Raw genomic sequence first — 25,485 nt, forward strand, 5'->3', positions numbered from 1 at the left:
TTGACGCCGGCATAAACATAGGAGTGGTGTATGCCCGTGTCAATAGGCCTCCTGGCCCAGCAGTTCAGCGGTTTATAGGGTGCTAGCACGGCGCCAGAGTGCTACGCGCTGCTCCAGCGCCGAAAGGTGGCCTTGCATGACCGGCGTGTTTGCGTGGTTGCCGCACGGAGCAACATGTCGGGGACTTAACAGCGGGCCCGCGCGGAAGGAGGTAGGCCTTCTCGAGATTGCAGCCTCCTGCTGATCGGAAGCCCCCGATCGCGGGCCTACACCCCGTAGAGGCCCTTACCCCGCCCCCGGAATCAGATCCCCCCCCGCCCCCCCACCAGGATGTCCACAGTGGCCACGGGTCCGAGCTCCCGTCAGGTGATACCAGGTTTGAACCACGCCAGCGGAACACGGCGGGAGTTCGGCCCGTCGCCCGCGGAGAATCGCCACGGGGGCCTATTTCAGCGGCCCCCGACCGGCGCCGCGGCGACTGTGCGTGATTGGTGCCGATTCTTCGATCGCCGGCCCGGTGTCAGAAGGTTGTGGCGGGAATTTCCCGCGCCCCTGGCGATTCTCCGACCCTTAGCGGGCTCGGAGAATCCGGCCCTCATTTGTGGGAGACACATCAACAATTACTCTTTCAACACAACTTTCACAGCGCCACCATCCCATCTGTCTTGTTGCTCAAACTCCAACCTTTGTCCCTTATGGACAGGGCTCACCACACATGGGGTACATGCATTTCACCCAGCCTCTGCTCCATCCCTTCTGATCTCATCTTTCTTTTGTCTCATACAGGCCAAACCTGCATACAATAGCCACGGGTGAGCCCAGACCGGGAGAGGGATGGCAGAGATATTCGCCGTGACTGAAATTGAGGAGCTGATGCAGAGTACGCCAGGGAGGAGCAGGATTTCTCTTGGCCAATGGAGCTTGGCCTCCTGCAACAAGCTAGTAAGGATCTCCACTCCCATCACTTCACCCAATCCTGCATTTCACACTGAGTGCCATATACTCTGAATTAGCTTCAGCTCATCCACTAAAGCTGTCCTTTTGTATTTTGCAGATATAAGCAGACCACTGCCAGCTAGCCAACTCTGCCGCTCTCCGAGCCCCAAGGAAGAACCATGCTCGCACTCCCCTGCACCCTCCACCCAGCACAGCGACAAACACAGTCGGGCATAACTCAAAGATTAGAATCAGGGTGACTTTCTGGAGAAGCCGCACATACATGTCCCTGCAGTTGTTGGAGGAGGGACAATCCAGATCTCTGGCACATGATGGAGGAGTCCCTCCGTGTTCTGTCTCATATTGTTGCTCTGACGTGGGAGCACCTCGAGACCACCATGGGAAGATTGGCAGCCACCATTGAGACTTTGGTCCTGCTGGATTTGCAATCAGCCATGAACTCCATGACTACACATTCTGGTAGGCACCATCAATATGTAGGCCACATGGGGACCAGGCACCTTCAGGTGCCTCATTTCCTGTAGGGGTCATGCCAGAATCTTCTAGAACCCACAGAAAGGATGAACATCAGCCAGACGCCCTGGAGGCCTTCACTCAGGACACTCCACGGGCGTGTAGTAAGGCAGAGTCCCCTCTGCCTCTGCCCACACCAACTCCAGCAGCACAAGCTGCTGAGAGTGCTTCTGGCACCTGAGCCGGAGACCCTTATGAGGCTGGGGCCCTCCAGCACTCCGGTCTCTAGAGGAAGTCCGCCAAGACCATCACAGGCATCAGGACAAAGCAGTCAGCAGGATGCTTCTACTCCTGCTGCGGATGACGGGGCTGCATGAAGGCGTAATGCTAGGATTAGGAATGTTAACACGTTTTGGTGTCGCTGGGATGCAAATGCTCTATCATCGTAAATAAAATGCACTTTTTGAAAACCATTTCAGGATCTATGAAAACAATAGTTGAAAGCATTTTGGTTGGATCTTTGCAGTCCTCTTGTCCCAAGGGTCAGCCTCCCACACACTCAGGGTGTCCTCTTTCAATATTAACTTTCATGTGATGTCAACCTCAGTGCAACTTGGTACCAGAACCTAGTGTATTGTCAGGGAGATGTGTGTAATTCTTTATTTGGAGTGGATGACGGGTGAGCCCTCAACCCTCAAGAAATAGCAATGGCGGGGCTTCCAGTGGGGTGGGCGAGCAGGGCGGCCGCACAAAAAAGAGCTCCCGCCGGTGGCCGCGATTCGCGGCGATTTCGGGGAAATCCCCGAGACCCCACGCACTCCCCGAATATCGTCGGCCTTTGGGGCCGCCACGAGCAGCCAGCGGGGCCGGTTTAAAAGCCGGCGAAGAACCCTGCGCGGGTGTCGGGCGGCGGAGGCTGAGGCGCCGGGCCCGGCAGGTCGGAGCAGTGGGGGCGGAGCTTCGAAGAGGTTGAGGCGGCAGGCCCGAGGCCCGAGCGCCATGTAGGGAGGGTGCTCCACGTCGGATGGCTCCCACCTAGGAAGAAGAAGGTTTGAAGCCTGGTCCCAGGTGAATGTAGAGGAGAAAGAAAGAAGATTCATGGAAGTTTGGTAAAAGTTTTTTTTTCTCAAAAAAGAAGAATGTCAGATTGATGAAGGGCAGGAGGGTGAAGGGGGAGAGAGTAGAAAGGAAAGAAGATAAAAAACAATAAGCCGCTAAAAGATGCGAAAAGCAGCGTCAAAGAAAGGAGGAAACGCGGGTTCGCCGCCGAAGGAGAAGACGAGCAAAAGTGTTGACAGGATGGCGGAAGCTGAACTGCAAGGCGGGGCTGCACTACTTTCGGTGGAGAAGATGACCGAGGTGATGGTGGTGGAGCTGGTAAAACAGTTTGTGAGGCACATGGAGATCCTGAGGAAGGAGACGGTGGTCGTGTTGAGGTCATTGTTGGAGGAGGCAATCGGCCCGATCAGGGTGGAGGTGGCAAAGGTATTGGCCGAGGTGAGAGAGCAGGGCGAGAAGATGAAGGAGTTGGAGGAGGCCGTGACACGACACAGCGACCAGGTCACCTCGATGGGAGACGAGCTGCGGAGGGTGGTGGAGGTTAACAGAGGACTCCGAGCAAAGCTGGAAGACTTGGAAAACCGCTCAAGGCGGCACAATTTGAGAATTGTGGGCTTGCCCGAAGGGACAGAGGGCCCAAGGCCAACGCAATACTTTGCTAAGAAGTTGGTGGAGCTGATGGGGGAGGGTGAGAATCCCACCCTGTACGAGCTAGACAGAGCTCATCGGTCATTAAGGCCGAAGCCCAAAGTGAACGAGCCGCCAAGGGCAGTAATTATCTGCTTCCATAAGTTTTGCATGAAGTAGAAAGTATTAAGCTGGGCGAAGCAGAAGCGTGAGGTGCTGTGGGATGGTACTGCGGTTCGGATCTACCAGGACTGGGCGGTGGAGTTGGCAAAAAGACGAGCGGCGTTTGGGCGAGTGAAGGCGGCTTTGTACAAGAAGGGGGTGCGATTTGGTGTGGTGTACCCGGCGAAGTTGAGAGTAACATAAAAAGCCAAAGACTTTTATTTTGAGACAGCGGAGGCGGCTGAGGCGTTCGTGAGGGCAGGCTTGGGACAGACATGATGAGCGGAACTGGAAGAAAGACTGTGGACTGTGTTTGAGCGGCTGGAAAATGTACAAATGTTACAACTTTCTTTTTACTGATGTGTATTGAAATTTGAAATTTACTTCTCTTTGCATTGTTGCAGAGTTCAAGTTAATGGCGTTCTGTGTTGCGACGGTTAAATGTTATTTTAGTGAATTGTAGGGGTTGGATTGTTGGGTTTGTCTTGGGGTTTCTTTCTCTGGGACTGGGCGGAAGGGGGCGAGAGGTATTGGCGGGGGGGGAGCCACCCGCGCTAGCTAACTAGAGTCAGTTAGTGAACGGGGGTGAGGTGCGAGGAGGACTGCGGACGTTGGAGCCTGGGTAGCAGGCTTCAATGGGCCTACGAGGCGAGCAAGAGGGGGTGGAGGGAGGGATGTTGGGGGATGTTTTTGTAGGGGGGGTTCTTGGGAGGGGGGGGGGGGAAGGGGTTCGATGTTAACAATGGACAGGGGCGGGTCAGGCTTATGGGGCAGTGCCCGGTGGTATGGTGATGGTGGATAAGAAAGGTGGGGAGGGGGTGAGAGACCCCCAGTAAGGATAATCACATAGAACATGAGAGGGCTAGGAGGTCCGGTCAAGAGGTCAAGGGTGCTTGCACATCTTAAAAGTTTGAAAGCCGATGTAGCAATGCTGCAGGAGACTCACTTGAGGGTGAAGGACCAGATGAGACTTAAAAAGGGCTGGGTTAGTCAGGTGTTTCACTCCGGATTTGATGGAAGGGCTCGAGGGGTAGCGGTGCTGGTCAGCAAAAGGGTACGCTTCCAGATGGAGAAGGTGGTGGCAGATCAGGGGGGTAGATATGTGATTGTGACAGGGGCATTGGAGGGGAGATTAATGGCGCTGTTAAGTGTATACGGTCCCAATTGGGACGATGTGGGATTCGCGAGGAAGGTGGTTGGGGCTATTCCCGACTTGGACACGCATGAGCTGATTGTGGGGGGGGACTGGAACCTGGTGCAGGTGCCAAGGTTGGACAGATCACGGCCGCGCTCGCTGGTCCCATCAGGGGGGGCGAAGGCGCTGGCTGGGCTAATGGTGGAAATGGGAGGGGTGGACCCTTGGAGGTTCCTGCACCCAAGGGAACGGGAGTATTCGTTTTTCTCAGCGGTCCATAAGGTATACTCGCGGATCGACTTTTTTGTGGTGGGGAAGGCTTTGCTGGCTGGAGTCAAGGGGTCGGAATACTCTGCAATTGCAGTGTCAGATCACGCTCCACATTGGGTGGATATGGTGCTAGAGAAGGGGGCAGCGCAGAGACCGGGGTGGAAACTGGATGTGGGGCTTTTGGGGAACCAAGTATTCTGTGAGAAAATTGAAAAGGTAATTAAGGAATATGTAGGTTTCAATTGTACGGGTGAGGTGTCAAAGGCAGTCGTCTGGGAGGCTCTAAAGGCGGTGGTGAGAGGTGAGGTAATTTGGTTTAAGGCTAGGGTAGATAAGGAGGAGAGGTTGGAGCGGCAGAGGGTAATAGATGAGATGTTGGAGGTAGATAGGAGGTATGCAGAGGATGGGGACCCGGCAAAGCTGGAAAAGAGGAAGGAACTACAGGCGAGCTTCGACCGACTGTCCACCAGGAAGGCGGTGCGCCAACAGAGACGAGCAAAGGGTGCAGTTTATGAACATGGAGATAAGGCGCATGGAGTATGTTAGCAGGTCAGCTCCGGAGGGAGGCAGCGGCAAGGGAAATTCGTCAGGTGAGGGATAGGGCAGGGAAGTTGGTGGTGGCCCCAGTGCTGATTAACAAGGTTTTATGAGAGGTTGTACAAGTCAGAGCCACTCGGAGGAGACCGTGAGATGCAGGAATTTCTCGATGGGTTGGAGTACCCGAGGCTAGGGGAGGGGAACAGGGCTACATTAGAAGGAGCAATAGTGGAGCAGGAGATAAAGGATGCGATTGGGAGGATGCAGTCGGGGGAGGTGGCAGGGCCGGATGGGTTTCCGGTGGAATATTATAAAAAATTTAAGGATAGGTTGGCACCCCTGATGGTGGGGATGTTTGAGGAGGCGATAGGGAAGGGGGTGTTGCCGCAAACCTTGGGGCAGGCATCGATTTCCCTGTTACTAAAAAAAGATAAGAATCCGACGGAGTGTGGGTCGTATCGGCCCATATCACTTCTGAATGTGGACGTAAAAGTGTTGGCGAAGGTACTGGCGGGTAGGCTGGAGGAGTGCCTTCCAAAGGTAATAGGGGAGGATCAGACGGGGTTCGTGAAAGGGAGGCAGCTGTTTTCGAACATTAGGAGGGTTTTGAACGTTGTTATGGCACCGGCGGAAAGAAAGGAAACAGAGGTAGTTGTGGCATTGGACGCCGAGAAGGCGTTTGATCGGGTAGAATGGGGGTACCTGATGGCAGTGCTGGAGCGGTTTGGGATTGGACCAAGGTTTGTGAACTGGGTAAAGCTATTATATAAGGAACCGAAGGCGAGTGTCCGCACAAATAATATCAGTTTGAGATATTTCTCTCTCCACTGTGGGACTAGACAGGGATGTCCTATGTCCCCCCTGCTGTTTGCACTTGCGATTGAGCCGTTGGCCATCGCATTGAGAAGTTCGGGAGCATGGAAAGGAATAGTGCGGGGGGGATAGAGCATAGGGTGTCCTTATATGCCGACGACTTACTGCTATATGTGTCGGAGCCGAGTGCGTCGATAGGAGGAATATTGGAGCTACTGCGGGTATTTGGGTCTTTCTCTGGGTACAAGTTGAACCTGGACAAGAGTGAGTACTTTGTAGTGTCTCGGCCGGGGGTGGGGGCAGGGGTGGGGGGGCTGCCATTCCGTAGAGCAGGGTCTCATTTTAGGTATCTGGGCTGCAGGTTGCCCGGGAGTGGGGGAGGCTTCGCAGGTACAACATCACTAGTTTGGTGGGGAGAGTGAAAGCCGATCTGGCAAGGTGGGACGGCCTTCCTCTGTCACTGGCAGGTCGGGTATAGGCGGTTAAAATGAATGTGTTGCCGCGATTCCTGTTTATTTTTCAATGCCTACCGATTTTCCTGCCAAAGACTTTTTTCAGGGAGATTTAGGGAAGGATTACCTCATTCATATGGGGAGGGAAGGTGGCCAGAGTGATAAAGGTGCTGCTACAGAGGGGAAGGCAGGCAGGGGGTTTGGGTGTCCCGAACTTGTTGTACTACTGCTGGGCGGCGAATGTGGAGAAAGTGCGGAGCTGGGTCAGAGGGGTGGATTCTCAGTGGGTCAGAATGGAGGAGAGTTTGTGCAGGGGGTCGGGGCTGAAGGCACTTGCAACAGCGCCGCTCCCGATAGCTCCGGGGAAATATTCAGGGAGTTCGGTAGTAATAGCTTCATTGAAAATCTGGAGGCAGTTTCGCCAACACTTCGGGTTGGGTTTAGGGTCAAGGGAAATGCCGATTCGGGGGAACCACAGATTTGAGCCAGGGAGGTGGGATGGAAGTTTTCGGAAATGGGAAGAGAAGGGGATTAAGACGCTAAAAGATTTGTTTCTTCGGGGTCGGTTTGCAGGATTGAGGGAGCTGGAAGCGAAGTATGGGCTAGAGCAGGGAGAAGGGTTTAGGTACATGCAGGTTGGGGATTTTGCCAGGAAGGAGATACAGAGCTTCCCAGAGGAACCGGCCTCCACATTGCTGGAGGAGGTGTTGACGACAAGGGGACTGGAGAAGGGGGCAGTGTCAGCGGTGTACGGAGCTATTCTGGAAGGGGATAAGGCACCACTGGAAGGGATCAAAGCAAAGTGGGAGGAAGAGCTGGGAGAGGTTATAGAGGAGGGGGTCTGGTGTGAGGTGCTCCGGAGAGTGAATGCCTCCACCTCATGTGCGAGGTTGGGGCTGATACAGCTGAAGGTGGTATATAGAGCGCACCTCACGAGGACGAGGATGAGCCGATTTTCTGAAGTAGAGGATGTGTGTGAGCGTTGCGGGGGGGAGCCTGCGAATCACGTTCATATGTTTTGGTCCTGTCCAAAGCTAGGGGAGTACTGGAAGGAGGTGTTTCGGGTAATTTCCAAGGTGGTGCGTGTGAAACTGGACCCGGGACCCCAGGAGGCCATATTCTGGGTGTCGGACCAGCCAGGGTTGGAAACGGGAGCGGAGGCAGATATCATAGCCTTTGCCTCGTTGATCGCCCGAAGGCGGATCCTGCTGGGATGGAGAGCAGCCTCTCCACCCAGTACCCTGGCGTGGCACGGGGACCTGTTGGAATACTTGACCCTTGAGAAGGTTAAGTTCGAACTGAGGGGAAGCTCGGAGGGGTTCTGTAAGTCATGGGCACTATTTATTATGCACTTTCAAGAACTGGATAACATCGAACATTAGTTGGGGGGGGTGGGTGGGGGTGTGTGGGTGGGGTGGGGGGGAGGGAGGCTGTGTAAGATTAAGGGTGACTATGGGTAATTCCTGATTCCTTTTTGTCATTTGTTTATGTAAACACGTGGGCTGAGGTTTGGGGGTTGGTGGGCGGATGGGATCATTGTTATTATGGGGATTGACATATCTTGCTGATTATTATTTATTGTTGATGGGTGTAAATGTGGGAGAAAATGTGAAAAAGGAGAATAAAAATATTTTTTAAAAAAAGAAATAGCAATGGCTGAGGAAGGCTCATTAGCAATATGACTCTTTGCGCATCTGGGTTTCCTTTTTAAAATTTTTTATGAGTATCCAATTATTATTTTATTTTCCAATTAAGGGACAATTTAGCGTGGCCAATCTACCTAACCAGCACATCTTTGGGTTGTGGGGGTGAAACTCACGCAGACAGAGGGAGGATGTGCAAACTCCACACGGACAGTGACCCAGGGCCGGGATTCGAACCGGAGTCCTCAACACCGTAGTCCCAGTGCTAACCACTGCGCCACCTGCCGCCCCTCATCTGGATTTCCTAACTGATAGTGACCCAAACCAAGACATGGATGAAAGACTTAGCTTGTCCACATTTCCTTCACTGCAGTGACTGCATCCTTACATGCTGTAGGAAGCATCCGGCCTCAACTCACATCGCTGGACTTTCAGTTGACAAAGTGAGCATTTTACCAGGACACCAGTGACCATAACAAAAATCTAACCCCAGTTAGTTGTGAACACTTAAGGCCCAAATGTGAATGTAGGATGCACCCTCTCAGCGATGGATTGGTTGTTCCCTCAGAAGTCACAAAAAGGCGTGGATGTCGAGAGGAGATGTCTTCAGATGATCAAACTTCTTTTAACTGATCTTTGAGCCTTTCAGCTACGAGGATATCATGCGCACGTCTCCCCGTCTTCATGGCATTCAAGCATTCATATTATCCCTCAGCACCCCTAGGACTTCCTGTACCTTCTCATCTTCATCTTTCATGGAGTGTTCCTCCTCCTACAGGGTATCCTCTGCAGGGCCTCCCCTCCCTCCATAGCCAGATTGGGAAAGGCACAGCAAACTGCAATCATGTGGCAAACTCTCTCGTGCATATTACAGAGAACCTCCTGAATAGTCTAGTCACCAGAATCACATCTTCAGATGTCCTGTGGTCTGCTCTATGAGGGACGTGTAGTGACGTGAGCAGCATCGCACCTTTCCTCGGCTGGAGTCTGAGGGCAGTGCACTAGAATCATCAGGCAGTGTTTTGGGCAATCCTTTCCCCGGCAACCATCCCTCAGAGTCTGTGATGTCCAGATAACCCACGATTGCTTCCCATCTATGACTCATTTCCATTTCATAGCAGGAATGTCTGCACTCTCTGATTCCTGAACTTAATGGGAGCCTTGACATTGTTCCCGTTTCCAAAGAGGACGATGGACAACAGTAAACTCCACAAACCAATTCAGCCCTAACCAGTTCAATGTTCATGCAAACCTTCCCTACTGTGCCACACTAAAGGCCCCTACTCCATAATCTGCAGTGTTCATTCATCCCCTTATAGTTATACATGTGCTTTCCATTTGACCCCCCTTGTTTGTCTGCATTTCATGCAGTCTTGTCGGGGTCCAGCTTCCCTCCCCTCTGCCTTCCATTGTTCGACCTCTTAGAAACATAGAAAATAGGTGCAGAAAGAGGCTATTTTGCAATTTAACCCTGCTCCATCATTTATTATGATCATGGCTGATCGTCCAACTCAATAGCCTAATCCCTCTTTCCCCCATTTCTTTTGATCCCTTCATCCTAAGTGCCATATCTAACTGTTTCTTGAAACCATAAAATGATTTGGACTGAACTACGTCCTGTGGTAACGAATTCCACAGGCTCACCACTCTCTGGGTGAAGGAATGTCTCCTCATCTCTGTCCTAAATGGTCTAACCCGTATCCTCAGACTGTGCCCCCTGGTTCTGGACACACCCGCCATTGGGAACATCCTTCCTGCATCTACCCTGTCTAGTCCTGTTAGAATTTTATAGGTGAGATTCCTCCCTCATTCTTCTGAACTCCAGCAATGTTTCCTCATACGTCAGTCCTGCCATCCCAGGAATCAATCTGGTAAACCATTGCTGCACTCCCTCTATAGCTAGAACATCCTTCCTCAAATAGGGAAACCAAAACTGCACACAATACTCCAGGTGTGGTTAATTGCAGCAAGACACCCCTGTTCCTGTACTCAAATCCTCTTGCAATGAAGGCAAACATACCATTTGCCGCCTTTACCATCTGCTGCACCTGCATGCTTGCCTTCAGTGACTGGTGTACGAGGACAATCAGGTCTCGTTGTACATTCCCCTCTCCCAGTTTATAGCCATTCAGATAATAGTCTGTCTTCTTGCTTTTGCTACCATCAATCTCCTTGCCCCACTGCCTGCCATTATAAGCCTCGACCTTCCCCCATTCCTACCTTGCACAGCCCCCTTCCACATTGCCCCTCTCGTGTTTGCCCTTTCATACCCCCTTTCTTATGCAGCCTTCCTTTTACATGCCCCCCACCAGCCGCCTCATCTCGCACTTCAGTCTCGGTCGAACTTCAGACCTTTGTTGCAATGGCTTCATGAGTCCCGCAGCGTGCTGTTGTCCAGATATATACTGGACTGTGGCACCAGGGTGGGAAGAAGGCCCCTGTACTCCCCAACCCCAGGGGCAGTACTGAACTGGAAGATGGCATAGAGGGTTCATGGGTCCAGTAGCATGCTACTGTCCATGAAGACGAGCTTGGCATGGAGATGGAGGGCAGGAACTGGTCTGTCTCGGCAGAGTGGTGTACAATGCATCAGGAACAGCGCAGTGCCATGGCAGGTAGCCTTTGTTGCACTCACCTCAAAAGTCTCCAGCGAACTGAGGGCTGCCTTGTGCATGCCATGCTTTATCAATCGGGTTTGATGCAGCGTGATTTCCCTCTGGCACGATGCATGATTGGAAGCTGGTATGCTGTTTAAATGACCATTCATGGAATGCAAATGAATCAAAATTATGGTAGTAGGATGACCGACCCGCCATTGGAAGAATTTCAACGTGATTTTATGCAAACAGGTTTATGCATTTTTGGCTCCTGCTAGATTTTCCATGTCCTCCAACCTCCAAACACACCACAGGCAGGTTGGGAGAATTCCACCCATAATCTCAAACTGAAACCTGCATATTTATCCCACCTTTTTCCGATTGGAAATTTCTCCGTAGTTAGTAAGCTTAGGACAAAACTCCTAGTGGGAAACAGCAGAGGAAGAATACTGCATCTAAAGTGAACTGACCTGTGTTACAGCATGGGATATCTCCAGGTATTTCCACAGTCATATTTTCAATTTTCTACTGTGTGCAGGTGGTGACGTTTAACCATGTTGATTTATCATTCTTATACTGCACATCTGAACAACCTTGGATAGTAATATTTAAAAATACTTTGAAAACCAAATGAGTTCTTGACTTTGCTTCAAATATCATCCTCATTTATTCCACCACTTTTTCCAACTGCTCAGCAGCAGCTTGTACCATTTTAAAAATTGATTGGATCGAATGCGTAATTCATTTCAAATTCACCCCCTTGAGCATCTGTGTTTCATATCTACTTTATTACAGATATGAGTGCCATCTTGAAAATCTCCTCTCATTGTAGCCAAAAAGTGTGATTTATTAAGCTCAGTTTGATGGTGTCATTTTAAATTTAGAAGCAGTCTAACACTGTACAGTGTGGCAGTGAATTTCTCCAGGGGTTCTCCCATTGGGCTTCTGTAACTTTGTTGGAAGAACCATGGAAACCCTGGAAAAAGAACATCTGCAGGATTTGCACCATTTTTGCAGGGTTGCTGCAGCTCATCTGTCAAGGTTACCAAGGAGAAACTTTATGGAAATTCACTTGTAATTTTCTGTTCAATAGTTCTCTCCTCTTCATCCGCATTTCTTCACTTGCGGCACTGGGCACTAACGACCCACCAGTAACTTCTCAAAATGCTCATCTTTCAGCTGAGTTTTAGCAGGTTTTGTGATGAGGGTGAGGTATCATTGCCAAGTCCAATGATGTCCTCACCTGTTTTTTTAAATAAATTTAGAGTACCTAATTTATTTTTCCCAATTAAAGGGCAATTTAGTGTGGCCAATCCACCTAACCTGCACATCTTTGGGTTGTGGGGGGCGAGACCCACGCAAACAAGGGGAGAATGTGAAAACTGCACATGGACAGTGACCCAGAGCCAGGATCGACCCTGGGACCTCGGCGCCATGAGGCAGCAATGCTAACCACTGTGCCACCGTGCTGTCCTCACCTGTTTATTTATACATTCCAATTGTCTTAACAGTGTTTTTGGACAAAATAAGGACCAGAAATCCTGGGTGTGTTTTCTCTTTCAGTTCAATTGTGGTGCCTCTATTGCCACTAGAACTGAGATCAGCTGACTCCATGGACAACAATTTAACTTGGGACTTGTGTGGTCTTTGTGGCTAAGTATCAGATGGGAGAGCATTTATATGTTGAGGCTTTTGTATGCATATTTGACCTCCGCTTTCAGAGCTGAGCTGAGCTGAAGCTACCATGGTGCTGTGTATCTTAATTGCCGGAATAGTTAGATTTCAGTGGCCTTCATGGCTAAAGTATATGCAGTTTGAGTGTTTGTGTACGCAGGGTAAAATATAGATTTTTCCAAGATATGTCGATTGTGAAACCATCTCTGGCAATTATTTTAATTATGGCTCTTTAGTATTGCAAAAGTAGTGAACGGAATGGTCCTTCAGTATTGGCTCGCTGTCCTGATTCTGTGGAAATTACTGTTTACATATTGCAGAGCCTTTTTACAGCAACTGGAAGGATCAATAAAGGTTTTTTGTTTCAATTGTGATTTTATTATTTTGCTAAAAGCCACTATACTTTCTCCATTGACTGCTGTGGGAGGGCAAATTTATTTTTGTGGCATATCTGGGTCAGCTGAGCTGCTTAACTAGCAGCCAGAAAATATATCTACCGCTGTAATCAATGGTGTTATCTGTGTTGTCATCAATGTTGGCACTCTCTTCTTGGGGATAACTTCTAACCATGCAAACTAATCAAATATTTATTAGTCTTGATTTCTTATTGTATATTGTATGTCAATTCACTACCTTTTTTTTAATAGAATGTGACTGGAGCTGCAATGCTTGCAAGGGACCACTCAGAACTGACTGCCTGCAGTGCATGGATGGTTATGTATTGCAAGAGGGCTCCTGTGTAGAGCAATGTGCAACAGGCTTCTACAAAGTGGGGGAAGAATGCATAGGTGAGTTTGATGCAGTTTCTACAGTATGTAACATATGGATGTATGAAAGGACAGGAGCAGAAAAGATCCTGGTCCAAAATAATGTTGCTTATCCTTTTGGAACTGATTGCCAATATTGATTATAATTTGCTTAGGTTGCAGCACGGTAGCACAAGTGGATAGCACTGTGGCGTCACAGCGCCAGGGTCCCATGTTCGATTCCCTGCTGGGTCACTGTCTGTGCGGAGTCTGCACGTTCTCCCCGTGTCTGCGTGGGCTTCCTCCAGGCGCTCCAGTTTCCTCCCACAGTCCAAAGACGTACAGGTTAGGTGGATTGGCTATGATAAATTGCCCTTAGTGACCAAAAAGGTTAGGAGGGGTAATTGGGTTACGGGGATAGGGTGGAAGTGAGGGCTTAAGTGGGTCGGTGCAGACTCGATGGGCCAAATCGCCTCCTTCTGCACTGTATGTTCTATATACCATTAGTAATCAGCTCCTCAAAATGCCTTGTCTATATCATTTTTTTAAAACAAAATCGTTATTGTCACTGGTAGGCTTACATTAACACTGCAATGAAGTTACTGTGAAAAGCCCCTCGTCGCCACATTCCGGCGCCTGTTCGGGTACATGGAGGGACAATTCAGAATGTCCAAATTACCTAAGACCACGTTTTTCAGGACTTGTGGGAGGAAACCGGAGCACATGGAAGAAACCCATGCAGATGTAGGGAGAATGTGCAGACTCGACACAGACAGTGACCCAAGCCGGGACTACCCACTGTGCTACCGTGCCACCCGTACTGTGTCATGGCTGACAAAATAAGGAATTCACAAGATGTTTAATTCATGAACAGAAGTTTCTTGTTACACAGCTTTGACCTGAAAATCCTTAATTGTGTAATTATTATTTTTTTTAAATCTAGTGTACCCAATATATTGTAATTTTTTTCCAATTAAGGGGCAATTTAGCGTGGCCAATCCACCTAGCCTGCACCTCTTTGGGTTGTGGGGACAAAACCCATCAAACACGGAGAATGCGCAAAATGTTAGACGTTTTAGTTGCTGTGAAATGAAGAGTCTAAAGTTCTTGTTCCTTTTCACCAAACACCATTTATTTCACTTCCACAGCCTCTGCACAAAACTCTTAACAACACACCACCTGACAGAGGCCACCTGAAGCCCCTTTACATATCAGTGTCAATTAATGGCTACTTAACATAAATGAGACAACTAATTGCAATGTCTCTTAACCCATTACTTAACAGTCTCCCCTTCCTTGGAGAAAAAAGATAATTAGGTGAAAACAAAATTTCAAGAAACTCAAAAACACACACATGATGTCCCCCCCCTTTTTTTTTTTGTTTGGACGAGAAGGAAAAAAAAAACAGTCAGAGAAACAAGCGCCCTTCATTAACAATATCCAAAAGTTTCTGTGAACTCGTCCCTCTTTTCGTCTGACAGTTGATAGCTCCTGTCGACCCATTTAATTTTTGTTATTTCCCCTCTGTCCAACATCTGCTTCAAACATGCGATGTCTATCCGTAACCTCTTTTCATTGACACTTTTTGTAGAGTGCACATTTTCCCACACGGATTTATTGTCAATGTGACAGTCAATAGGTATATTACCCAAATCCCCTAAACCCAAAATTTCTGTCAATATCATACTTCTATAAAAAGCCATATCCACAACCTCTACAAGGCTTAACGTCTCAGCAGCCAAAGTGCTTTTTACCACTCTCCTTATTTTCTTTGTTTCCCAAAAATTGGGCAACATTTACCATTGTTCCCCAAAAGGAAAATTATAAAACCTCCTGCACTTGAAACCCCATCACATAAATTTGAGTAGGATGTATCACTATAAACTATGAGTTTCAAGTGCTTAAGGTCACCTAAAACCGGGAACTTCAAAACACACTCCTGCATTTTTAGTTTGGCCAACGCTTTATTTGCTCTTATTATGTCTTCCACTTTGGGATCATTCATTTTTGTACTCAACTCTAAGACATCAAAACTCACGTCCGGTCTTGTTCCTTTTCACCAAACACCATTTATTTCACTTCCACAGCCTCTGCACAAAACTCTTAACAACACACCACCTGACAGAGGCCACCTGAAGCCCCTTTACATATCAGTGTCAATTAATGGATACACAAACTCCACACGGACAGTGACCCAGAGCCGGGATCGAACCTGGGACCTCTGTGCCGTGAGGCATCAGGGCTAACCCACTGCGCCACCGTGCTGCCCCTATTATTTAATATTTGTAGCTCACTTGTAGATCTGAAGAAAGTCTACCTTCCACTAATGTGTAGTATGTAGGTTTTAATGTGAAGGAGCAATGGGTGGGGGAGGGATTCAAAGGCCCGTGATGAGGCTCTAAGGTGGTGATAGGCAACCTAGACTCATGAGTGCGACGCATGAGTGATCCCCATTCGTCACAGTGGGCTGCAAGATTGAAATTGAGCATGTGCACTAACCATGACTGCACAATATGATTAATTACATTTCATACATGCTGAATATTTCATAACGAGTTACAGAAAATGGGTAATCATTCATATAAATCGACCTGTCATCAACTTCAAATGGTAAAAACAAAAGACAGATGATTACCGTATCAAATTACAAAAGTAACATTAAAAAAGCGTAACTTCTCTTGTCCACTGGTGTCGTGACTAAGGTGGCCTCCCAGGGTAGGGTAATTTTAGGGCAGCACGGTGGTTAGCACTGATGCCTCACAGTGCCAGGTTCAATTCCAGCCTTGGGTAACTCTGTGTAGAATTTGCACTTTAACCTGTGCCTTCATGGGTTTCCTCCTGGTGCTCCGGTTTCCTCCCACAGTGAACCAAAGGCCTGGATGGGGGGGAACTAGATTGGATTCTTAGGGGTTGTGGGGTCAGAGATCTGGGAGCTGGTGATTGGAAGCATCAGAGGGGATTGTTTGCCATTTGGGGTGGGGTGGGGGGAGCGTTGGGGGGGGGGGGGGGGGGGGGGGGTGAGGTGTGAGATGGGATCAGAAACCTGGGAGATCAAACCCAACCATTTAGCGGTATATTTAAAATAGGGAAAAGCAATGAGGCTTGGTTATAAAATTTGAAGTGTCAGCCAGCCTCAGGATGGGGCTGGTCCACCTCCATTGTCCTGCCTCGGTTCAAATCAAAAATAGGCAGGTTGGGGGAAAGGATTCAGACTTTTATCCATTTAACTTCCCACCTGACCCAAATCCAGTCCAATTTTGCATTAATATTCCCCTCCAAAATCATAAATATTCATCTTATAAAATATTCAAGCTGTTGAGTATTCCCACAGCATTCCTACGTACATGATAGATTCAGCAGTTTATTTTGCTTTCAACTCACATTGCCAAAACATTTTCGCTATTTCACTTGTCATCAACACTTATGAAGACACTTAATAAAAACTTTGTACTCAGGAAATGATTCCACATTTATTGTAACTTTAATAAATGCTGTTTTTAATTTTTCATTCTGTAGGATGTAATGAACGCTGTATGAAGTGTAGCAAATCCAATGTGTGTAGCCAATGCGATTCCCCTTACCTACTATTAGAAACACAGTGTGTTCGTGACTGTGGGAAAAGATACTACTCCAATCACAGTCAACAAAAATGCATAGGTGAGATTTATTATCTTATTCTCTAAAGTAAACAAGTCACAATTTATTCTCCGCAGAGTGTATTCACATACTTGCAACGATGTATGTGAAAACATAGTTACAGCTCTGGAGGTTTCTTGGTTTATAACTCTATTGTCCAGTGTGGAACTGAGCAGTATGGTTCCATTAGATGTTAAGGCTCATAGTTTTTTATTTACATATAGAATTTACAGTGCAGAAGGAGGCCATTCGGCCCATCGAGTCTGCACCGGCTCTTGGAAAGGACACCCTACCCAAGGTCAACACCTTCACCCTATCCCCATAACCCAGTAACCCCACCCAACACTAAGGGCAATTTTGGACACTGAGGGCAATTTATCATGGCCAATCCACCTGACCTGCACATCTTTGGACTGTGGGAGGAGACCGGAGCACCCGGAGGAAACCCACGCACACACGGGGAGGATGTGCAGACTCCGCACAGATAGTGACCCAAGCCGGAATCGAACCTGGGACCCTGGAGCTGTGAAGCAATTGTGCTATCCACAATGCTACCGTGCTGCCCTCAGTTTGTGTTGGCTAGCTGATCTTACTGTGGTGTTTACAATTTGCCTCAGCACAAGGAAGAGGAAAATGTCAGAGTTATGAAAGGGTGTCAGGCAGCCATCTAATGAAACATACAAAATAGGAGCTGGGACGGATCATTCAGTCTTTCGAGCCTGTCTAGCATTCATTGATGTCAAGGGCAGTCACTCTCACCTCGCCTCTGGAGTTCAGCTCTTATGTTCATGTTTGAACCAAGGCTGTAGTGAGGTCAGGAGCTGAGTGACCCTGAGTGACCGACCCCCCCCCCCCCCCCCCCCCCCCCCCCCAAATTCCTGGACCCATCATTGAATCTGTCTGTGGGGGCATAGGAGAATTCTGGCCATGTATCTTTCCATGACAGTGACGGAGGAGCCTAGCACATCTGTGCACAAGACGAGGCTGAGGCATTCGCATCAATCTTCAGCCAGAAGTGCTTAGTGGATGATTCATCTTGGCCTCCTCTGGAGGTCCCCAGCATCACAGATGGCAGTCTTCAGCCAATTTGATTCACTCCACATGATATCAAGAAACGGCTGACAGCACTGGATACTGGAGAGGGTATGACAATATTCTGGCAATAGTACTGAAGACTTTTGCCCCTGAACTTACCATGCTCCTATCCAAGCTGTTCCAGTATAGCTACCACACTGGCATCCATCTGACAATGTTGAAAATTGACCAGATTTATCCTGTATACAAAAAACAAGACAAATCCAATCCTGACAATTACCACCCCATTGGTCTACTCTCGATCATCAGCAAAGTGATGGAAGGGGTCATCAACAGCACTATCAAGCAGCTCTTTCTTTGCAATAATCTGCTCACTGATGCTCATTTTGGCTTCCGGCAGGGTCATTCAGCTCCTGACCTCATTACAGCCTTGGTTCAAGCATGAACAAAAGAGCTGGACTCCAGAGGTGAGGTGAGAGTGACTGTCCTTGACATTAAGGCAGTATTTGATTGAGTAAGGCAGCAAGGAGCCTTAGCAAACCTGGAATCAATGGGAATTAGGGGGAAAATCTTCCACTTGTTCAAGTTATGCCTGGCAAAAAGGATGATGGTTGTGGTGGTCGAATCATCTCAATTCCAGGACATTACTGAAAAAGTTCCTCAGGGGCCCAGCCAACCTCAGCTGCTTTGTCAATGACTTTCCTTCCAACATAAGATCAGAAATGGGGATTTTCACTGACTGCACAAGGTTCAGCACTACTAAAGTAGTCCAATATCCAGGCTTGGGCTAACAGTGGCAAGTAACATTCATGCCGCACAATGTGTACCATCTACAAGATTCACTGCAAGAACTCACCAAGGTTCCTTAGGCAGCACCTTCCAAATCCACAACAGCTCCAATCTAGAAGAACAAGGGCAGCAGACATATGGGAACACCACCACCTGGAGATTTCCCTCCAAGTCACTCACCATCCAGACTTGCAAATGTATTGCCCTTCCCTCACTATCACCGAGTCAAAATCTTGGAACTCCATCCCTACACCACATGGACTGCAGCGTTTTAAGAAGGCAATTACCATTACCTTCTGAAGGGTAACTAGGGATGAGCAATAAATGCTGGCCTAACCAGTGAAACCCACATCCCGTAAATTAATTTTTAAAAATTGTGATTCTGACCCCTTTTTGTACTTCCCAGCAAAGGGAAACATCCTTCGAGCATCAACCTTTCCAAGCCCCTTCAGAATTAAAATTCTTCTATGTTTCAATTAGATCACCTCTTATTCTTCTAAATTCTAAGGAATATAGGCCCAGTGTACTCAATCTCTTCTCATAGAACCATCTGTCTAGTGAACCTTTGTCACACTCCCTCTCAGACAAATATTTCTTAATTATGGTTTCATTATGATACCAAATACCTGCAGTAAGATTTCTTTACTCTTGTACTTCAATCCCTTTGCAATGCAGGCTAGCATACCATTTGCCTTCCTAATTATTTACTGTGCATGCATGTTAACTTCATGTGATTTGTGTACAAAGGACCACACGGTTTTTTCTGAATACCAACATTTCCTAGTTTGTCACCATTTCAGAAATATTCAGTGTTCTATTTCCCTCCCGATCTGGATACTTTCACACTTACCTGAATTGTATTCCATCTGTTATGTTCTTGCTGACTCACTCTGTTCCAATGTCTCTTTCTGACCTCTTCACAGCTTATTTTCTCACCTAACTTTGTATCAGCAGCAAACCTGGATACTTCATACTCCATTCCCCTTATCACTCCAGTCCCCTTATTTGAATCATTCATATAAATTGTAAACCAAAGTACTGGTCTTTGCAGAAATCCACAAGTTACAGCCTGCCAATCTGAAAATGATCCATTTATTCCTGCTCTCTGACTTGGTTCCTTAACAAATCCAGAAATCATTCTAACATGCTGTCCCAATCTCATAAATTTTAATTTTGTGTGATAACCTCTTGTGTATCACTTTATCAGACGCTTTTTGCCCATAGTTCCCATGTTAGTTACAACCTCGAAAAGCTCTCTCATATTGGTCAAACACGAGTTCCCTTCCCTTTAAGAAATAATTATACCCATCTCATACCTCAGGTACCTCCAGGAGTTGATTGTTTTGTGTTTGAATAATTAGAACCCTGGAGAGATGTAGATTACCTGGTAATTGTTTTATCGATGAAAACAATTAACTTCTAAAGCAAATCAAGTAGTCGATCAAGTTGGCACTTTGTGTTCATGACTAAATTCATGAACTGGACACCATGGCTTGGTGCATGGAATAAAGGACAATAATGTAATTTTTTTGCTGCAGTATTCCACAATATTTTGTTTGTAGTGGTATATTCAATAATTTTAATTGATAAATAGCTTCATGATTTGTCTAATGTTGCCCCCATTATTACTACTGATTTATTTGGGCTTGCATGTTTTGGTTCCCTTGACAATATTGTTCATTTATTGCTGCAGGTCTCCTCAGCTTCAGCATTTCATTTCTTAAATGTTTTCCTCTTAACTTGCAGCCTGTTCTGTTGGGTGTTTAGAATGTGATAGCATCTCACAGTGCAAATTATGTGACAGCACCACCTTCCTGAAGAATGAGCACTGTGTTCCTGATTGTGGTCCAGGTTACTATGGTAATGTGTACAAGAGAGTATGTGAAGGTAAGAAACTGTAGAAATCGGGGCTGACTCCTCAGTGGTGGGGGAAATCCAACTATGATTCCTGCGCTCCTGCATATTCCCATTTAAGTAGTGACCTCACAGCCCTGTCAGCTTCATTTAATCAATTCTCATAGCTGCATTTCAGTTTTTAAAAAATTAGTACACCCAAACAGAATCTGGAGAAAGATTTGGACCAGCAAAGGAACATTTGTTGTGGTGTCTTTTCAGTTGCTTTTTAATGATTTTCAAGGGCAATCAAGGTCTGTGTGTGCTACCAGCATGGCGTCAAAAACCATCTTCCACTGAATCAGGAGCAGTGTGATGTCTCTTGTGCTTAGATTCCACTCTACTCCCAAGGGTGACGTTGGGGAATCAGCCCTATAACTCGCATCCTACTTCTGAAATCTATTGATTCTATTCACTATAAAAGATAACATAACTACCTGTATAGAGAAAAATAACTAGACCAGATAATCACATTTTATTCACATTGTTGATTCCATGGAAGACTTGGAACTGCAGGACTGATTACAATGCAGCAGACAAAATACAAGAGAATCAAGCTGGGAATATGATCAAGGAACCCAGGTCGTGATTAAGATCTTTTGCGTGAAACATCAGGTAGAGAAATATCTGGGTTTCAGATACAATCAGTGTCTGAACTGTCGGAGTACAGGACTGCATTTTATAAGCAATGAACTGTTTTGTAAATAACTTTGTGATGAAGTGGGTAATAATTGAACATCAGCTGCAACATCAGTTTTCCTCACATGCAACTATCAAAATAATAATGAGTTGACTGATGATGAAATGATATCTGTGTTTGATTTGTCTGTGATACTCCATTGTGAAGCCTATGGAAGTTAGTACCTTTCAAAACTTCAGAGTGTCTTGAAGTACTTTAAAGCTAATGAAGTGTATTCACTATTGTAATATAGGAAACACAACAGCCATTTTGTGCATAATAAGATCCCAAAAGCAGCACTGTAAGAATGACCAAATAATCTAAATTTAAAACTGTTAGGTGAGAGATAATGTTGTCCACGATACCAAACAGCATTCCCGTCCTCTCCCTCGAATAGTGCCATGGGGTTGTTTAAATCCACCTGGGAGATGAGACAGGGCTTCATTTTAACATCTCTTCTGAAATGTGACATTGTCATAGCTGCCCTGAGTGTCAGCTTAGATTTTGTGCTCAAGTGCCTAGAGTGGAACCTGAGACAACTGTGACTGAGAGGTATCACAGAGTGGAAAGTGGGGTTAGATGTTAGTTTAAAGTTAAGCAGTTTGGAGCAATGTGGGATGTATAAGATAGTGGGAGTTCACCTTGTCAGAAATTGTTTTGGCACAAGATGAAACTGCTAAAACTCCCATTGTCAAACCCCTCTGATATATGAATGCCAGTGAATCCATTATTGTTATCACATCTGTGGGATGCTTAAAAATATTTAGTTTTGCTTTTACGAAAGCAAATATAAGTGTACTGCTTGTCTTTCAACTCTGGGTTTAAGTGCAGCCCAGATAATGGGATAAAAGTTGTCTTGGTTTTTCTAACCATTAGGGTGTTAATTAAAATTAATTTTATCTGAATTAATCTAGTTCCAACATTTGTTTGGGCATTGGCCTTCAGCACGAAACCTCTTCTGATGAGTTGCTGATTGATAATATTACTTGGAGCGGCCTGAGATTGGCATTGGGAAATAGAAAACAAATATCATACTAATGCAGTGGTTCTGAAACTGAGGTCTGTCAAGCCAGAGAGAGTTTGCAAGCATTCACAAGATAATTGAGCGGCAGCTAGAGATGGGCTTGGTGTGAAAGGCAGAAGCACATTGAGTGTTCATGGAGTGGGAGTGGAGATGGACTAGTGCTGAGAACAGCATGATGATCGCTAGGTAGTCCCACATATACCACATCTGGTGGTGGGTGCCAAATGAGTTCAAGATTCTTCAAGAGAACAGGAATGACGTGGGAGACCTCTCTGCCTAATGTTTTCTGATTTTCATCCTCTTATACAGGGAACAGTGATCATAATTCTGTAAGTTTTAAGCTGCTTATGGATAACGACAAGAGTGCTCCTCAGGTGAAGGTGTTAGACTGGGGGATGGCTAATTACAACAGCATTAGGCAGGATCTGGAGAGTGTTGACTGGGCGAGGCTGTATGAGGGACAATCAACACCCGACATGTGGGAGGTTTCCAAATGTCAGTTGATTACAATTCAAGACAGGCATGTACCTGTGAGGATGAAAGATAAGGGTGGTAAGTATAGGGAACCCTGGATAACGAGGGATATTATGAACCTTGCCAAAAAGAAAAAGGAAACATTTGTAAGGTCCAAAAGGCTTACGACAGAGGAAGCCCTTGAAGAATATAAAGAAAGTTGGAAGGAACTGAAGGGAGGAGTTACGAAGGCTAAAAGAGGTCATGAAATGTCGTTGGCAAACGGGGTAAAGGAAAATCCTACGGCATTTTATACATATCTAAAGAGCAAGAGGGTAGCCAGAGAAAGGGTTGGTCAGTCAAGGATATTGGGGGGAATCTATGTATGGAACCAGAGGAATGGGCGAGATACTAAATTAATACTTTGCCTCAGTATTCACCAAAGAGAAGGACTACTAGGGTAGACTGTGTAGATATTCTGAGTCATGTTGATATTAATAAAGAGGAGGTGTTGGGCATCTTAAAAAGCATTAAAGTAGATAAGTCCCCAGGGCTTGATGGGATCTACTCCAGAATACTGAGGAAGGCAAGGGAGGAAATTGCTGTGGCCTTGACAGTAATCTTTGTATCCTTATTGGCTACAGGTGAAGTTCCAGAGGACTGGAGAGTAACCAATGTTGTTCCATTGTTTAAGAAGGGCAGTAGGGATAATCCAGGAAATTATAGGCCGGTGAGTCTTACGTCAGTGGTAGGGAAATTATTGGAAAAGCTTCTTAGAGACAGGATTTAGTCACATTTGGAAACAAATGGACTTAATTAGTGGTGGATAGCATGGTTTTGTGAAGGGGAGATTGAGCCTCACTAATTTGATTGGGTTTTTCGAGGAAGTGACAAAGATGATAGATGGGGGAAAGGCAGTAGATGTTGTATACATGGACTTCAGTAAAGCCTTTGACAAGGTATCTCATGGTAGACTGGTACAAAAGGTGAAGACACATGGGATCAGAAGAGAGCTGGCAAGTTGGATACAAAACTGGCTTGGGCACAGAAGACAGAGGGTAGCAATAGAAGGGTGCTTTTCTGAATGGAAGGCTGTGATTATCGGTGTTGCACAGGGACCAGTTCTGGGACCTTTGTTGTTCGTAGTGTATATAAATGATTTGGAAGGGCTTCCGGGTGCGGCGATGACCAGCTGAGTCGCACGTTTCGGCAGCTCCCTGTGAAACGGACTTTTGGGCTCTTGACAGGAGCCCCAACGGCAATTTTAACGGCTAAAAACACCGTGCGGTAAACCAGGAGGGTGTTCCCCCTGGACACGGATGGAAAAAGGAGAGGAAAGTGGCCGGATTGCAGCGGATCCTTTGGAACAACGGCAAGGAAGGCAAGCAAAAACCAAGATGGCGTCGGAAGGTGGCAGTTTCATATGGGGCCCTGAACAACAAGAGTTCTTGAAATGCTGCGTGGAGGAGATAAAAAAGGAAATGAAGAAAGAGTTGTTGGCCCCGATACTACAGGCGATCGAAGGGCTAAAGGAGGAACAAAAGACCCAGGAGCAGGAACTTCGGGTCGTGAAGGCGAAAGCAGCCGAGAATGAGAACGATATACAGGGCCTGGTGGTGAAGTCGGAGATACAGGAGGCACACCAGAAACGATGTGTGGAGAGGTTGGAGGCACTGGAAAACAACGCAAGGAGGAACAACCTGAGGATTCTTGGCCTTCCTGAAGGTGTGGAGGGGGCGGACGTCGGGGCATATGTGAGCACGATGCTGCATTCGTTAATGGGAGTGGAGGCCCCGACGGGTCCGTTGGAGGTGGAGGGAGCGTACCGAGTTATGGTGCGAGGATCGAGAGCAGGAGAAACTCCCAGAGCCATAGTGGTGAGATTCCTCCGTTTTAAGGATAGAGAAATGGTCCTTAGATGGGCGAAGAAAACTCGGTGCAGTAAATGGGAGAACGCGGTGATCCGCGTTTATCAAGACTGGAGTGCGGAGGTGGCGAGAAGGAGGGCGAGCTTTAATCGGGCCAAGGCGGTACTTCACAAAAGGAAGATAAAATTTGGAATGCTGCAACCGGCAAGACTGTGGGTCACATATCAAGGGAGGCACCACTACTTTGAGACGGCGGATGAAGCGTGGACTTTTATTGTAGAAGAAAAACTGGAATGAGTGGATTATGAAAAAGAACGTTTGGACAAAGTGGTGGGGCGAATGGGGGGGGCGAAGAGGGGTTTTATGTTCTAATCCTGCGGTATGGTAACTTTTCTTTCTCCCACAGGTGGTGATGGGGGTAGGTGGGGAGGGAGAGGAGATGGGGCGTTGGCCATGGGAGGCGGGGCCGAGGGAGAGGCGTGGGCTTGGTTCCCGCGCTATGATAATTATGGCGGGAATAGAGAAGCAGGAAGGAGGGGGCGTCGCACGGTGCGAGCCGTGGTCACGGGGGGAAGCCGAGGTCAGCCAGAGTTTGCTGACTTCTGGGAGCAACATGGGGGGAGTAATTACGCTAGCGGGGGGTCTAGCGGGGGGGGTGGGAGGGGGGAATTACTGGGTTGCTGCTGCTGGGGAAAGGGGGGAGTGGGTACGGGAGAGGATGGGCGGGGGGGCACCGCCTGGGGGTGATACAGCTGCGTGGGAACTGGGTGAGAAGCTGGAAAAAGATGATGGCTAACCGGCAAGGGGGGTGGGGGTGGGAAGCCCCCCAACTCGGCTGATCACGTGGAACGTGAGAGGGCTCAACGGGCCGATAAAGAGGGCACGAGTACTCGCACACCTTAAGAAACTTAAAGCAGATGTGGTTATGTTACAGGAAACGCACCTGAAACTGATAGACCAGGTTAGGCTGCGTAAAGGATGGG

At 47.4% G+C, this 25,485-nt stretch overlaps 1 protein-coding gene across 2 annotated transcripts in view; it reads left to right on the plus strand.

Moving 5' to 3' along the window:
* Window positions 1-25,485, plus strand: part of fras1 (Fraser extracellular matrix complex subunit 1) — a 714,708-nt gene that overhangs the window by 398,267 nt on the left and 290,956 nt on the right. For both annotated transcript variants that reach the window (XM_072496214.1, XM_072496215.1), the window contains exons 24-26: window positions 13,027-13,167; window positions 16,642-16,782; window positions 20,332-20,472. In XM_072496214.1, the coding sequence (XP_072352315.1) occupies window positions 13,027-13,167; window positions 16,642-16,782; window positions 20,332-20,472 (423 nt within the window). The remainder of the gene's footprint in view (window positions 1-13,026; window positions 13,168-16,641; window positions 16,783-20,331; window positions 20,473-25,485) is intronic.

Source organism: Scyliorhinus torazame, chromosome 3 (genome assembly GCF_047496885.1).
Source record: "Scyliorhinus torazame isolate Kashiwa2021f chromosome 3, sScyTor2.1, whole genome shotgun sequence".
In the NCBI taxonomy this organism is placed as follows: domain Eukaryota; kingdom Metazoa; phylum Chordata; class Chondrichthyes; order Carcharhiniformes; family Scyliorhinidae; genus Scyliorhinus; species Scyliorhinus torazame.